Source organism: Mesoplodon densirostris, chromosome 9, assembly GCF_025265405.1.
Source record: "Mesoplodon densirostris isolate mMesDen1 chromosome 9, mMesDen1 primary haplotype, whole genome shotgun sequence".
Taxonomy (NCBI): domain Eukaryota; kingdom Metazoa; phylum Chordata; class Mammalia; order Artiodactyla; family Ziphiidae; genus Mesoplodon; species Mesoplodon densirostris.
In genome coordinates, this window is record NC_082669.1 from 110850678 (window position 1) to 110863853 (window position 13176).

At 48.6% G+C, this 13176-nt stretch overlaps 1 protein-coding gene across 1 annotated transcript in view; it reads left to right on the forward strand.

The window, feature by feature from the left end:
* DPP6 (dipeptidyl peptidase like 6) overlaps positions 1-13176 on the forward strand; it is an 804405-nt gene that overhangs the window by 701000 nt on the left and 90229 nt on the right. The window contains exons 11-12 of the mRNA XM_060107540.1: positions 8729-8852; positions 10563-10601. Of these exons, the coding sequence (XP_059963523.1) occupies positions 8729-8852; positions 10563-10601 (163 nt within the window). The remainder of the gene's footprint in view (positions 1-8728; positions 8853-10562; positions 10602-13176) is intronic.

Genomic DNA, 13176 nt, shown 5'->3' on the forward strand with positions numbered 1-13176 from the left:
GTAACTTTGTAGTATAGTCTGAAGTCAGGGAGCCTGATTCCTCCAGCTCCGTTTTTTTTTCTCAAGATTGCTTTGGCTATTCGAGGTCTTTTGTGTTTCCATACAAATTGTGAAATTTTTAATTCTAGTTCTGTGAAAAATGCCAGTGGTAGTTTGATAGGGATTGCATTGAATCTGTAGATTACTTTGGGTAGTAGAATCATTTTCACAATGTTGATTCTTCCAATCCAGGAACATGGTATATCTCTCCATCTATTTGTATCATCTTTAATTTCTTACATCAGTGTCTTAAAATTTTCTGCATACAGGTCCTTTGTTTCCTTAGGTAGGTTTATTTCTAGATATTTTATTCTTTCTGTTTTAGTGATAAATGGGAGTGTTTTCTTAATTTCACTTTCAAATTTTTCATCATTAGTGTATAAGAATGCAAGAGATTTCTGTGCATTAATTCTGTATCCTGCTACTTTACCAAATTCATTGATTAGCTCTAGTAGTTTTCTGGTAGCATCTTTAGGATTCTTTTTGTATAGTAGCATGTCATTTGCAAACAGTGACAGCTTTACTTCTTCTTTTACGATTTGGATTCCTTTTATTTCTTTTTCTTCTTTGATTGCTGTGGCTAAAACTTCCAAAACTACGTTGAATAAGAGTGGTGAGAGTGGACAACCTTGTCTTGTTCCTGATCTTAGTGGAAATGCTTTCAGTTTTTCACCATTGAGGATGATGTTGGCTGTGGGTTTGTCATATATGGCCTTTATTATGTGGAGGAAAGTTCCCTTTATGCCTACTTTCTGGAGGGTTTTTATCATAAATGGGTGTTGAATTTTGTTGAAAGCTTTTTCTGCATCTATTGAGATGATCATATGGTTTTTCTCCTTCGATTTGTTAATATGGTATATCACGTTGAATGATTTGCGTATATTGAAGAATCCTTGCATTCCTGGGATAAACCCCTTTTGATCATATTGTATGATCCTTTTAATGTGGTGATGGATTCTGTTTGCTAGTATTTTGTTGAGGATTTTTGCATCTATGTTAATCAGTGATTTTGGTCTGTAGTTTTCTTTCTTTGTGACATCCTTGTCTGGTTTTGGTATCAGGGTGATGGTGGCCTCGTAGAATGAGTTTGGGAGTGTTCCTCCCTCTGCTATATTTTGGAAGAGTTTGAGAAGGATAGGTGTTAGCTCTTCTCTAAATGTTTGATAGAATTCGCCTGTGAAGCCATCTGGTCCTGGGCTTTTGTTTGTTGGAAGATTTTTAATCACAGTTTCAATTTCAGTGCTTGTGATTGCTTTGCTCATATTTCCTATTTCTTCCTGGTTCAGTCTTGGAAGGTTGTGCATTTTTTTTTTTTTTTTTTTTTTGCAGTACGCGGGCCTCTCACTGTTGTGGCCTCTCCCATTGCGGAGCACAGGCTCTGGATGCGCAGGCCCGGTGGCCGTGGCTCATGGGCCCAGCCACTCCGCAGCATGTGGGATCTTCCCAGACCAGGGCACGAACCCCTGTCCCCTGCATCGGCAGGCGGACTCTCAACCACTGCACCACCAGGGAAGCCCCAGGTTGTGCATTTCTAAGAGTTTGTCCATTTCTTCCAGGTTGTCCATTTTATTGGCATATAGTTGCTTGTAGTAATCTCTCATGATCCTTTGTATTTCTGCAGTTTCGGTTGTTACTTCTCCTTTTTCATTTCTAATTCTATTGATTTGAGTCTTCTCCCTTTTTTCTTGATAAGTCTGGCTAATGGTTTATCAATTTTGTTTATCTTAAGAACGAGCTTTTAGTTTTATTGATCTTTGCTATCGTTTCCTTCATTTCTTTTTCATTTATTTCTGATCTGATCTTTATGATTTCTTTCCTTCTGCTAGCTTAAATTCTTACATAAACTATTCTGTTTTCATGTATACCATTGTGATTTAAGGCTGTCCATCACTTGTAGATCTACTGATTGTTACACAAGTAAAAAGTCTATACTGTATCATTAGCAGCTTTTGGCGTAAATCCCCTCTCATTAATCTTCCTTTTAAAATCATCTTGGCCATTTTTGAACATTTCTCCTTATATGTGAACTGTAGAATTATTTTCTTAGAAGCTCCCCTCTCAGATAAGAAGCTCATTGGTCTTTCTGTTAGAATTAAATTCATTCCTTTAAAAAATATTAAGTATTTACCACATGTGAAGCATTAGGCAAAGTGCTAAAGAAATAGAAAGGAATGAAGTGGGTTCAGTCTCTATCCGCATGAAGCTTAAATCTAATGAATTCAGGTCTCCCAAAACTGATGATTATTTTGAAAGTTTCTCATGTTTAGTTTCCTGTTCCATACATGTAGCATGTTTGTGTTCCTGTATCTTAAATGTTCTCTTTGTTTCATCATTTGTGATGGGTGCTACCTTTGTTTTTGTTTGTTTGTTTTTTGTTTTAAGAAAGAATCTTCTTTTTCTAATTTATTTAAATTTTATTTTTTTGGCTGTGTTGGGTCTTCATTGCTGCACATGGGCTTTCTCTAGTTGCGGCGAGTGGGGGCTACTCTTTGTTGTGGTGCACGGGCTTCTCATTGCGGTGGCTTCTCTTGTTGCGGAGCATGGGCTCTAGGTGCATGGGCTTCAGAAGTTGTTTCACGCAGGCTCAGTAGTTGTGGCCTGCGGGCTCTAGAGCACGGGTTCAGTAGCTGTGGCACATGGGCTTAGTTGTGCCGCGGCATGTCGGATCTTCCTGGACCAGGGCTCGAACCCGTGTCCCCTGCATTGGCAGGCGGATTCTTAACCACTGTGCCACCAGGGAAGTCCACTACCTTTGTTTTTAATCTTCCTTAAAAGATTTACCAACTGTTTATAATTCTATGAAATAGTCACCTAATATTTATTTTATTTTATATTATTTTTATCACTTAATAATTACTTTTCATATTTGCATTCAAATTCATAATCAAATTGATAGTAATTTTGGACTGGCTATGGATGAATTGGTTTTAGAGATCATCTTCTTACATGTTAAGCTTTTAATTTTGAGCCTTTAATTTTGAATTGCTTTTAATTTTTTGAATTTTTGAATTGGTATATTCAAGTAGAAGATATACTTTAAACAAGAAGATATTGGTTGTTAAAAACACATTGAGGTATTAAATACCATTAGACCCAGAACAGCAGAGAAATCTGAGATCAGCATAAATTTGTGTCGTCTCTCAAAATTTACTTGCTTATTACGGGATTGTTGTGGCATTTCTTTTTTCATAGATCTCTAAGAGTCTATCAGAATGTTTTCAGGTGTTCTGTTAGTTTCCCTGGAGTATGAAGACCCTTTAATCTGCATATTCACGTCTTAGCTATGTAGGCATCTTTCATGGTATCTTTGGTGACTGCCTCTCTTCCCATCACCCTGGTTCTTCAGTGAGGAGCACTTACGTTCTCAGATGTGAGGATCATCTGCCGTCCTCCCTCTTCCTCTGGGACCCCTTCCTCTGCCTTCTGGGGGAGCTTCCTAAATTTTCCTTGATTTCTCTGGATCACATTTCTGTAATTTTCAATTTCAGTTTCGTTAGTCCCCTCATGTCACCTCTTTGATCTCATCCTATATTTTTATAGTCATGTCCTTCTTGTGCATTTCTAGTATGATCTCCCCTTCTCGTCTGTATTGTTAGTCTGACCTTCCTAGTTCCCCACCTCAGAAAGGAGAGGTCCACCCACACCTGACATTTGGCAACAGACGAGACGTGAAGGTTACGTTTGGCTCCGCTCCCTGAGCCTCCGGTGCTGGTTGAATCCTTCTCGGGTGAATTCGGGAAGGTGCAGTCTGACCTGTATCTATCTGGGTGCTTCTGCTGGGCTGAGTTGAGATTTTTCTCTGCCTTTTTGGAATCTCTTTTTTTTTGGACATTCTAAGTCAGTTAGTGTCCATGACAAACTATGATATTGTTAGCACCAAGGTAGTGAAGGTCTGGCTCCCCAGATTTCTGGCTGTGCCAGCCCAGCGTTTCTGAGGATCAGGCAAAGGGGAAGAGAAAAACAGTTTCCTCCTGCTGCCCACTGGCTGCTTCATACAGTGAAGCAAACTCAGGCAACCAAACTTCGTCCACCTCCATCTGTGTTACAGCCGGAGGCTTTCAACGTTCATTTTTAGTGACGTTATGACTTTTCACCTTTCTGTGTATTTATAGGCACATTTAACGCAAAGTTGGCCAAGGCTGACTCCAATCTGCTAACCAGACGTGAGTGTGCGTGGCATCTGCATGTGTCTGTGGAGTCTACACTCGACACGACCGTGTGGCGTGTGGGGCTGCCAGACAGGCCCTCCCCGAGACAGTCAGCGGGAACACGATGCGGGCCTGGCCCGGGCCCTCCCCATGGGCCTTAGAGTCAGAGTCTAACAGCTTTGCAGTTAGGGAAGATGGAAAATGTGTTGGGAACCAGGAGACCTTCTCTTCCTCCAGTCTAGGCTTTCTGCTGAGGGAAACCTTCGTTAGGGGAGTCCCTGTTTTATTTTCCTTTCCATTAACATATGGTGTGGCGGGGCCTCCCTGGTGGCGCAGTGGTTAAGAGTCCGCCTGCCGATGCAGGGGATACGGGTTCGTGCCCCGGTCTGGGAGGATCCCATATGCCACGGAGCGGCTGGGCCCGTGAGCCATGGCCGCTGGGCCTGCGCATCCGGAGCCTGTGCTCCGCAACGGGAGAGGCCACAACAGTGAGAGGCCCACATACCGCAAAAAAAAAAACAAGAAAAAAAAAAAAAAAAACATATGGTGTGGCTACGAAGCCTTACGTTGCAAAAGAATGTCATTCCATCCAAAGCATCGCTTCTCTGTGAGGGTCTATACCTCATCACCAAAGAGCTGCGAGCGCACCTTTAAAATCAGCTTATTCTTGGCACTGCTTTATCTTGGCAGGCAGACTTGATTACTTAAAATAACCAAAAATTGTTTGGCACCAAGTCTAGTCAGTGACGCCACTCACAGTATTAGGAAATATTGCTTAGAAACAAGATGTTGCTGTACAGGTAATGAGACCTGTATGGCTGTGTCGTTCTGAAGGCAGGTCAGGTGAGACGTTCCCAAGGTGTTTGCTGAAGGGTAATGCGATTGGAAGCAAAGGCCCTGAAGCACCACTTATTCTCGGCGAGGTTATCATGTCATCTTTACAGAGTCCTGAACGATTTTCATTGTTTCAAGAGTTTTAAAAAAATATTTCTCATTATATTTCATCACCATAAAAGTCTCTAAAGGTGCCATCCAAATTCTGTGAAATTCCTGCTACACGGATGAAGGAACCGAGGATTCAAGTTCTATACAGTATTAGTTGTAGAAGCAGAGCTCTCCCAGCCTCTGCAGGAAGCTGCATCCCACCCCTTCGTCCAGCTGACAGTCCACAGCCTGGCCAAGGTTCCACTGAACTAGGCAAAGTGGGTCCACATTTAACTGTCCTAATTTGCAGTACAATTATTTTTTTCCTCTGTAAATCATGTCCCATATTACAAATTAGGAAAGTAAAAAAAGAGAGCGAGGCTCTAGCCCTCACTTTAACTGGGCACGTGGTTGCATTTCTAGGAAGTAGGAAACCTCTAGAAAGTAGCGAACCTCTGGGGCTTCCCTGGTGGCGCAGTGGTTGAGAGTCCGCCTGCCGATGCAGGGGACGCAGGTTCGTGCCCCGGTGCGGGAGGATCCCACGTGCCGCGGAGCGGCTGGGCCCATGAGCCATGGCCGCTGGGCCTGCGCGTCCGGAGCCTGTGCTCCGCAACGGGAGAGGCCGCAGCAGTGAGAGGCCCGCGTACCGCACAAAAAAAAAAAGAAAGTAGCGAACCTCTGCAGAGTGACAGTCCCGACTCTCTCCAGCCCCGTGAAGCAGGCTTTGCCGCTGCATCTCCCTGTTTCCTGGCGGCAACGTGAAACATGAACAATAAAGTGGTTAGTTGGCCACACGGCTGCATTGGTGCCACCAGCCCAGCCCCACCCCCGGGCCAGCCTCACAGCTCAGTGATGCTCTTGTGGGATTCGCTCCAAAGGTGTCACTCAGGAGTTTCTTACCAGAAAGAGAAGGTTTGCATTCATCTCTTTATTTCCAGTTACAATGGTTCTCATATCGCGTTAGGACATGGAAACACTGAGCATAGTGTGTAATCACTGACTGTCTCTTTCTGGACCAAACTTTAGTCCAGCTCCTCTGAATCCTCTCCGCAAACAGGCCTTGACATTCACATTTCCAGGTGTGTTTGCATCACCCACTCGCAGCCAGGATCCTCCAACCCTCAATGTCTGATCACCTTTCTCAGCCCCACCTCCCCCAGAGGTTGTCTGGCCACTTGGCCTTCCTTCAGCAAGAGAAAGTTTGGCCAGAAGCCCCTTTATCCCTGATGTTTCCTCTTAGTAACCGTCCATCCACTGGCCCCCACCTGCTCCTTGGAAGGAGGTTTACACGTTCCCTTGTTGTGTTTGGAGTTGAGCCGCATCTCCCTCCCACCGCGAAGCCCCGTTGTTTGTGCTCCTCACACCGATCGCGGGAGCAGTGAATGTAGTCAGCCTCACCTTTTAACATGTCAGAATAACCTCTTCTTTCATATTTGGCCTAAATGAAGATTATGCAAAAGAACACCATAGAAATGAGAAGGAGGCAAAGAACGAAGAAATATTTCCAGCAAATGGAAACAAGATGAGGGACTCCCCGAATTATCAGTAGTATGAAGGCCACAGAAAAAAAGTCATCCTGGGAGATCGGACTTTGCCTTCCTTGATTTCATCCAGATGGGATGTATTCAAGTGCAGCCTGTCTCCGTAACCTCATATCACACCTGGACAGGAACGTCTGCGTCAAACAGATCCACAAACGGGAGTTAACTGGGGTCCATCCACCAGGCCCTTCAGTGCCAGGTCCTCTTCAGTGTCTGTCTGACAGGGCGTAGAGCCCATCTATGACTTCATTAAAAATTAAAAGTGTTACACGTACAGCATGGGTTGGGCACAGACCGGACATGTGTCATGTCTGCAGACACGCAGGCGGATGGTCCCATCCCGTCGTTAGAGACATGGCTCCAGTCCTCCCGGCGGTGAAGTGGCAAGCAAAGCAGGAGCCACGAGAAGCCGCTAGAAGGATGTGTTACTTTCAGAGCAGGAGCCGTGAGAGGACAGGGTGGGATCCTGTAAACATGCAGGCCCAGGGTCCCCAGAGCAGATGGTAAGAACAGAAGCAGCTGGATTTCAGAAAATCACAGAAATCGAGAAGGTGGAAAAGCGTAAAAGCTGGACTGCGCTGAACGACTCTCCACCATGTGCTCAGCGAATTCATGGAGCCTGTGCCTCTCGCTCCAGGGCCTGCCCTCCCGACCCTCCCCGCCCCACGGCTCAGAGGCCTCCACCACCGTGTTTGCCACGTGTTCTTGACTTTGGTTAAATTAACAACAACTGGGCCTCCCTGGTGGCGCAGTGGTTGAGAGTCCGCCTGCCGATGCAGGGGATACGGGTTCGTGCCCCGATCTGGGAGGATCCCACATGCCGCGGAGCGGCTGGGCCCGTGAGCCATGGCCGCGGAGCCTGCGTGTCTGGAGCCTGTGCTCCGCAACGGGAGAGGCCACAACAGGGAGAGGCCCGCGTACCGCAAAAAAAAAAAAAAAAAAAAAAAAATTAACAACAACTGTGATTAACAGGTAGATTCAAGAAATGGGCGCCACGGCGATTTAACCCCCTGGTTAGCTGAAGCCTATTTGAAAGCGCCTGGTTATTTAGACTCTTCTGTTCACAATAATTACTGAACTACTGGTTCTCCTTCCAGCTGGCCCGGCATCATCCAGTGAACGTGCTGCATCTTAGCGATAAAGGATCTTGTCAGACATGAAGTCATCATTCTGAACATGAGATCTCATTACAGATAGAGTCGGGGCAGGCGGTGAGGCATGTGTTCTTGGGCCTCTAGAAAGAACAGTCTCGGAATTCACCTGAGGATATTATTTTTGTGCAGTTATTTTCCGTCATTTCCTTCTAACTCTTAAGTGTACATTTTTTCCTAAAAATTCCGTTCTTGGAGGGCTCTGGGTAATTCAATTAAGGACTGGGAGCCCCAGTACCCTCCCCCCCCACCCCCCCGCCACCGCCGGGTACCCTGTGGGGTGTTCAGGTTTGGGTGAACGCGAGTGCGTGACATCTAGGGTGTTACATCAAGTCCACCGGGCGCCCAAAGCCATGAACCAGTTTCCCTAATTAGCTCAAGAATGCCCCTGGGAATTGAGGGAAAGGAACACTGAGGCTTCCCCAGCTCGGCCCGCGGGGAGGGGAAGGGGGAATTATAGGTTAACCCTCCCTGAGGGGCCCCTTTCTCGGAGCCCTTCCTGGCTCTTGCTCTGACGGCCTCTCAAGAGCCATCCTCACCGCTTCCAGCCACGTGGAGTTGCGATCTGGCTGGACCGTGACGAGAAAGCCAGGTCAGTGGGCAGCGACGCCCAGCATGACTTACAAAACCCGAGGGGCAGAAGCACAGGCCAGCCCCAGGGGACAGGTCGGATGGCTGGGTGTTGGCCCGGTGCAGGGGCACACAGCTCTTGGGGGGCAGCTGGGAGAGAAGCACACCCCCGCCAGCTTATTCCAGCACCGGTTCCTGCTGGGCCTCCCCTGGGGGCTCATCGGCAGCGCACTTTCCTGAGACCCCCGTCTCAGAACCCCACACGCCCCACATTGGCCCAGTGTCCAGGTTGGGCCGGTGTCTCTGGTCCCCGAGGGCCCTGCGTCACCGCTCACCATGCATCTCGTGCTTTCAGGGAGTACTACATCACCATGGTCAAGTGGGCCACCAGTACCAAGGTCGCCGTGAACTGGCTGAGCCGGGCACAGAACGTGTCCATCCTCACCCTCTGCGATGCCACCACCGGGGTCTGCACCAAGGTATGGGGGAGGGGCCAACTGGATGGCGGGGAGCATCCCCGGGCATGAAGGTCATCTCTGAGCCACACACACACTCAGCTCCTGGCTGGTCCAGGTGCAGCCTGCATGTGGGTCTCTGTTTGGGTGTCACCTTGTGGTTGAATTGAGGACTGCTGCAGACGTGGGGCTGATCCTCTCAGCCCCCAGCTCACAGAGCTCTCACTTCCCTTTATCCTTGCCCACAGCTACTTCACACAGGGGCTGCTTCTCATTTTCCAGTTGACGTTTAGAGAGGGGCGGGGTCCGGCCTGAGGCCCCAGGACCCGGCACTGCAACCTGGCCTGGCCGTTTCAGCCTCTCTGTCCCTCACTGACCAGAGCCAGCTGGTACCCTGGACGGTCGGCACCATGTCTGAAAGTCACCGGTGAGGCCAGTGTGTTCCTAGGGCCTCAGGCTGACTTAGTGGGTGGTTACAGGGGGCGAAGGGAGGGGAGACAAGGAGGAACGAAAATCTAAAGAGAGGCTTGGCAGCCCTGCGAAGCAAGGGAGTGACCCACGGCTGTCTCGGCCCCTCAGGCGGGCTGCCCCCGGCAGCCCGTGTCATCCACGATCCCTGAGCCCCAAGGGGCAGGGCTCCTTGTGTTGGGTAAAGAAACATCCATTAAAATCAGTTAATAAACCCAGGCAGTTCTCTCAGAAACTCTTTTTGGGCCCTAAATTTTTATTTCCCAACTGAGGAGGGGAAAGGCTTGCAGAGCAGCTGTGTTGTGACTTCGGGGCCCCAGACAGCAGCTCTGACCCCGCGGCCCAATGACGATCTTGAGGGGAGTCGCAGTGAGCTGTTGCTGAGACCAGTGTTCTCAGTGGGCCAGTGATTTACTCGATTTTTAATACAATTTAGAGCAGATTCCAGGTTATTCTGATGGGCTTCTTGAGGGGAAGGAAGGAAAGAGTGGACTCGCGGCTGGAAAGCTGGGAATGGCTCGTAGCCCAGGTCTTCTGGCATCTGGCCCCCCAGTCTTGCGGGGTCAGCAGTGAAACTCCAGCCTGCCCATGTTTAGAGTCCACAGATAAAGAACAGACCTGCCCCAGGGACAGGTCCACTGCCCATGCGGCTGAATAGCAATTCCTGGTGATTTGGTTGGTGTGTTTGGTCTCCCATTATATGTCTTTCCACACAGCTCTCTGAGATTTACTTTTCATTTGCTTTTTAAGTCCTTTTAATGTTTTGGTCTGCCAGGATTGTTGTGAACTGGAAATTTGACACACATACGCACAGACACCCACGCACATGCACACATACATGCACACATGCACGCATGCACACAAATTTGTAAACTAATGCAGCACCTGAGATTTGCCTTTAAATGGGCACATGCCACTAGATGGTCATTGGCGACCATCTAGTGGACGCGTGTGTGGTCATTGGTGACCGTCTGACGGGCATGTGTCTGGTCAGGGGTGACCACCAAATGGTAGAAATGCAGCACCTTCCAAAGGATTCACACCCCCCGTGGATTTGTCCTCGTTGCTGGGAGAGTGACATTTTTCCTGTTCGGGGACACTCGTGCTCAGCTCTGAGCCACATCATGAGACAAGGCAGAGCAGGGCCGGCCCCCTTCCTGAGCTTGTGCAACTACCATGGAGGGGAATCCAATTGTTTCTGCACTGCTGGTCGCAGACACAATACGTGCGAAAACTCCTTTCTCTAATGCTCTTATTTCGTTTCAGAAACACGAGGATGAAAGTGAAGCCTGGCTCCACAGACAGGTAACTATTGCGCATGCAAATCCCACACTGTCCGCCTACACCAGCCACCAGGTCCTTTCCCAGTGTTTACAACACGGCTTCTCACGTTAAATCCTACAGGAAGCCCCAGGTAGACACGCACGTGCACACGTGTGCACACACACACACATGCGTGCGTGCGCGTGAGGCTCTTGGGGGCAGCAGAGCCACTCAGCCCACCTGGCTTCCCTGCGGCCCCAGCACTGCTGGAGAACTGTGGCCTCCATGGAAGAGGGCTGGAAAATCCCTGCTCTTGAGAACGTGCGGTGCTCAGTGAGATCTCAGTTCTCAGTTAGGTGATGTCCCTTTGGTGCGTTGAAAGGATGAGTCCAAACAAGTTGCCTAGATTTAACCTACTTCAGTCAAAGAAAATGGAACAGGGCTGACGTTCCTGTTTTTCTCAGCGTGGGTCGTGGATGCCTCCTTTGAGGTGGATTCCGTGCGGTTCAGCTTGAGTCTTCCTGGGGACCTGACTTTAGAGCCTCCCCTGAATTTCCCGTCCCCGCCTCGGATAAGGGATGCACGTGAAACAGGCTTGAGGAGCTGGAGGGAATCAAAGGAGACCTGCAGTGCTCACCCTGACAGAAAAATTAAACCCACACAAGAAATGAAACTCTCAACTCTGGTATTTTCTTTCTTCAATTATTTTTTTCTCATTCCACACCCTGAGGTTAGAAAGCACAGGTGGAAAGTTTTGGAAGCTCACTTCCTTCTTATCCTACTGAATGGGATGAAAATCGTCTGAAAATTCTGTGGGAAAAATCTAATCGGGTTTGAGTCTCAGAATGATGGTGGAGAGGGCACGGGTGTGCTTCTTTATTGATGGGACAGATTCCGTTTATGGGAAGGAACTGAAGCTGGACAATGCGACTGTTCCCAGTGGCTCTCCAAGAACATTCTAGAAACTCTGTGTGCACCTCTGTTATCTGTGGAATCAGCAATCTGGCCCAGCCTCCCATCAGTTATCTCAGGGGTGGTGCCCTCATCAGTGGGCGTGATTGCTTTTAAATATGTCCTGTTCCTGCTCTGTGCCAGCCTGATACAAAAGAGGAGTGCCCACTGTGGCCACTTTGGTTTTCCTATGTCCAAGTTTGGATGCCAAGTCCATGCTGAGAAGTATCCAGAATGAGATTGTGCTTGGGCGTCTTAAAGTATTCGTTGGGGAGTTCCACTGAGAAGTTCTTGAATGCCACCTGGACCAATGATACAAGCACAAGTATCAGAAGTAATATGACGTTCCTCTTATAGTCACACAAAATGCCAAAGACGTTGAGATGAAAGAGTCAGAAAAAAAATCCATTATATACGTAGTCATCTGTTCAACTAATACGTATGGATTGTACCAGGCACCATGCTAGGCTTTGTGGATTTCAAAAACAAGAATCCACCACTTCCACAGAGCACATGTCAGCCACCTTCTGGTGGAACGGTGTTCCACGGCGTGGACGTACCACGGTTCATTCATCCGTTGATAACATTCGGGTTGCTTCTGCCTTTTGGTGCTGTGAGTAGTCCTGCCAAGAACACGATGCTGAGTGAAAGGGGGCCGCCCGCCGTGTGACTCCACTTACGAGAGATGCCCAAGTCAGCAAAAGTACAACCAGGAGGCTGTTTGGTGGCTGCAGGGGCTGGGAATCTGGGGTGGGGGGTAACAGCTTAATGGAGGCTGGGCTCAACTGGGGGTGATGGGAGTGGTTTGGAACTGGACAGAGCTGGTGGTTGCCCGACATTGTGAATGTGCTGGATGCCGTGAAGGGCTCACTTGTATTAACATGTTTTAGTTTGTGTCATGCTCGACTTTTTAAGAAATGAATCCTCTAGAGCAGCGGCTCTCCAAGATGTCTTGGTGTAGAAAGGGAGAGAGCTGCACGGATCCCCAAGTGCGGAATGTGGGCGGAGTCCTAGACTGTGTCCCCAGGGCGTGTGGAAGGGCCGACACAGGGCTGGGGCTGGGCATGCATGGGGCCCCGAGGCCCGGCTGCAGGACTGGGCCTCAAGCCACGTGCGGTCTGTGTCTGAGTTGGAGGAGGGAGGGTGGACTTACCAAAGCAGCCAGCGGCTTGTTTCTCACGGGGCAGAGGGCTGTGGGAAAGCCAGGGTCAGAGGGTCCCCTCCTGCCCCTGCCTTCCTGTCCGGCACTCACGGGACCCATGTCCCCACTGGTCACCTGTGCTTTGGGCCTCGAGCTGTCGTCCTCGTAAGCTCTGCGGACAGTCTGCCGTGGGCAAGACTGTTGTGTATTTTCGGAGCACACATCCTGTCACCCACCTAAGAACACCAGCCAAGCACCGGATAGGCAGCCTGGATTTGGGAAACCAGGTCGTTCCAAACAAAATCAAGTCAGCACTTAAAAACCAGCAGAAAGTAAAAGTATAATTCTTACACTTTTAATATGTAAACTTTAAAGCACTTATTAGGCAACAGCTAACATTTTTTAAACAGCCTTTGAAAAATACATAGTCCAGCCAGTGGCACAGGGTGCCAGCCGCCCCCAAGGCGGGCACAGGACCCCACGGAGCACCCCCTCGCCGAGCACTGCTCAGCCCGCGTCTCCATC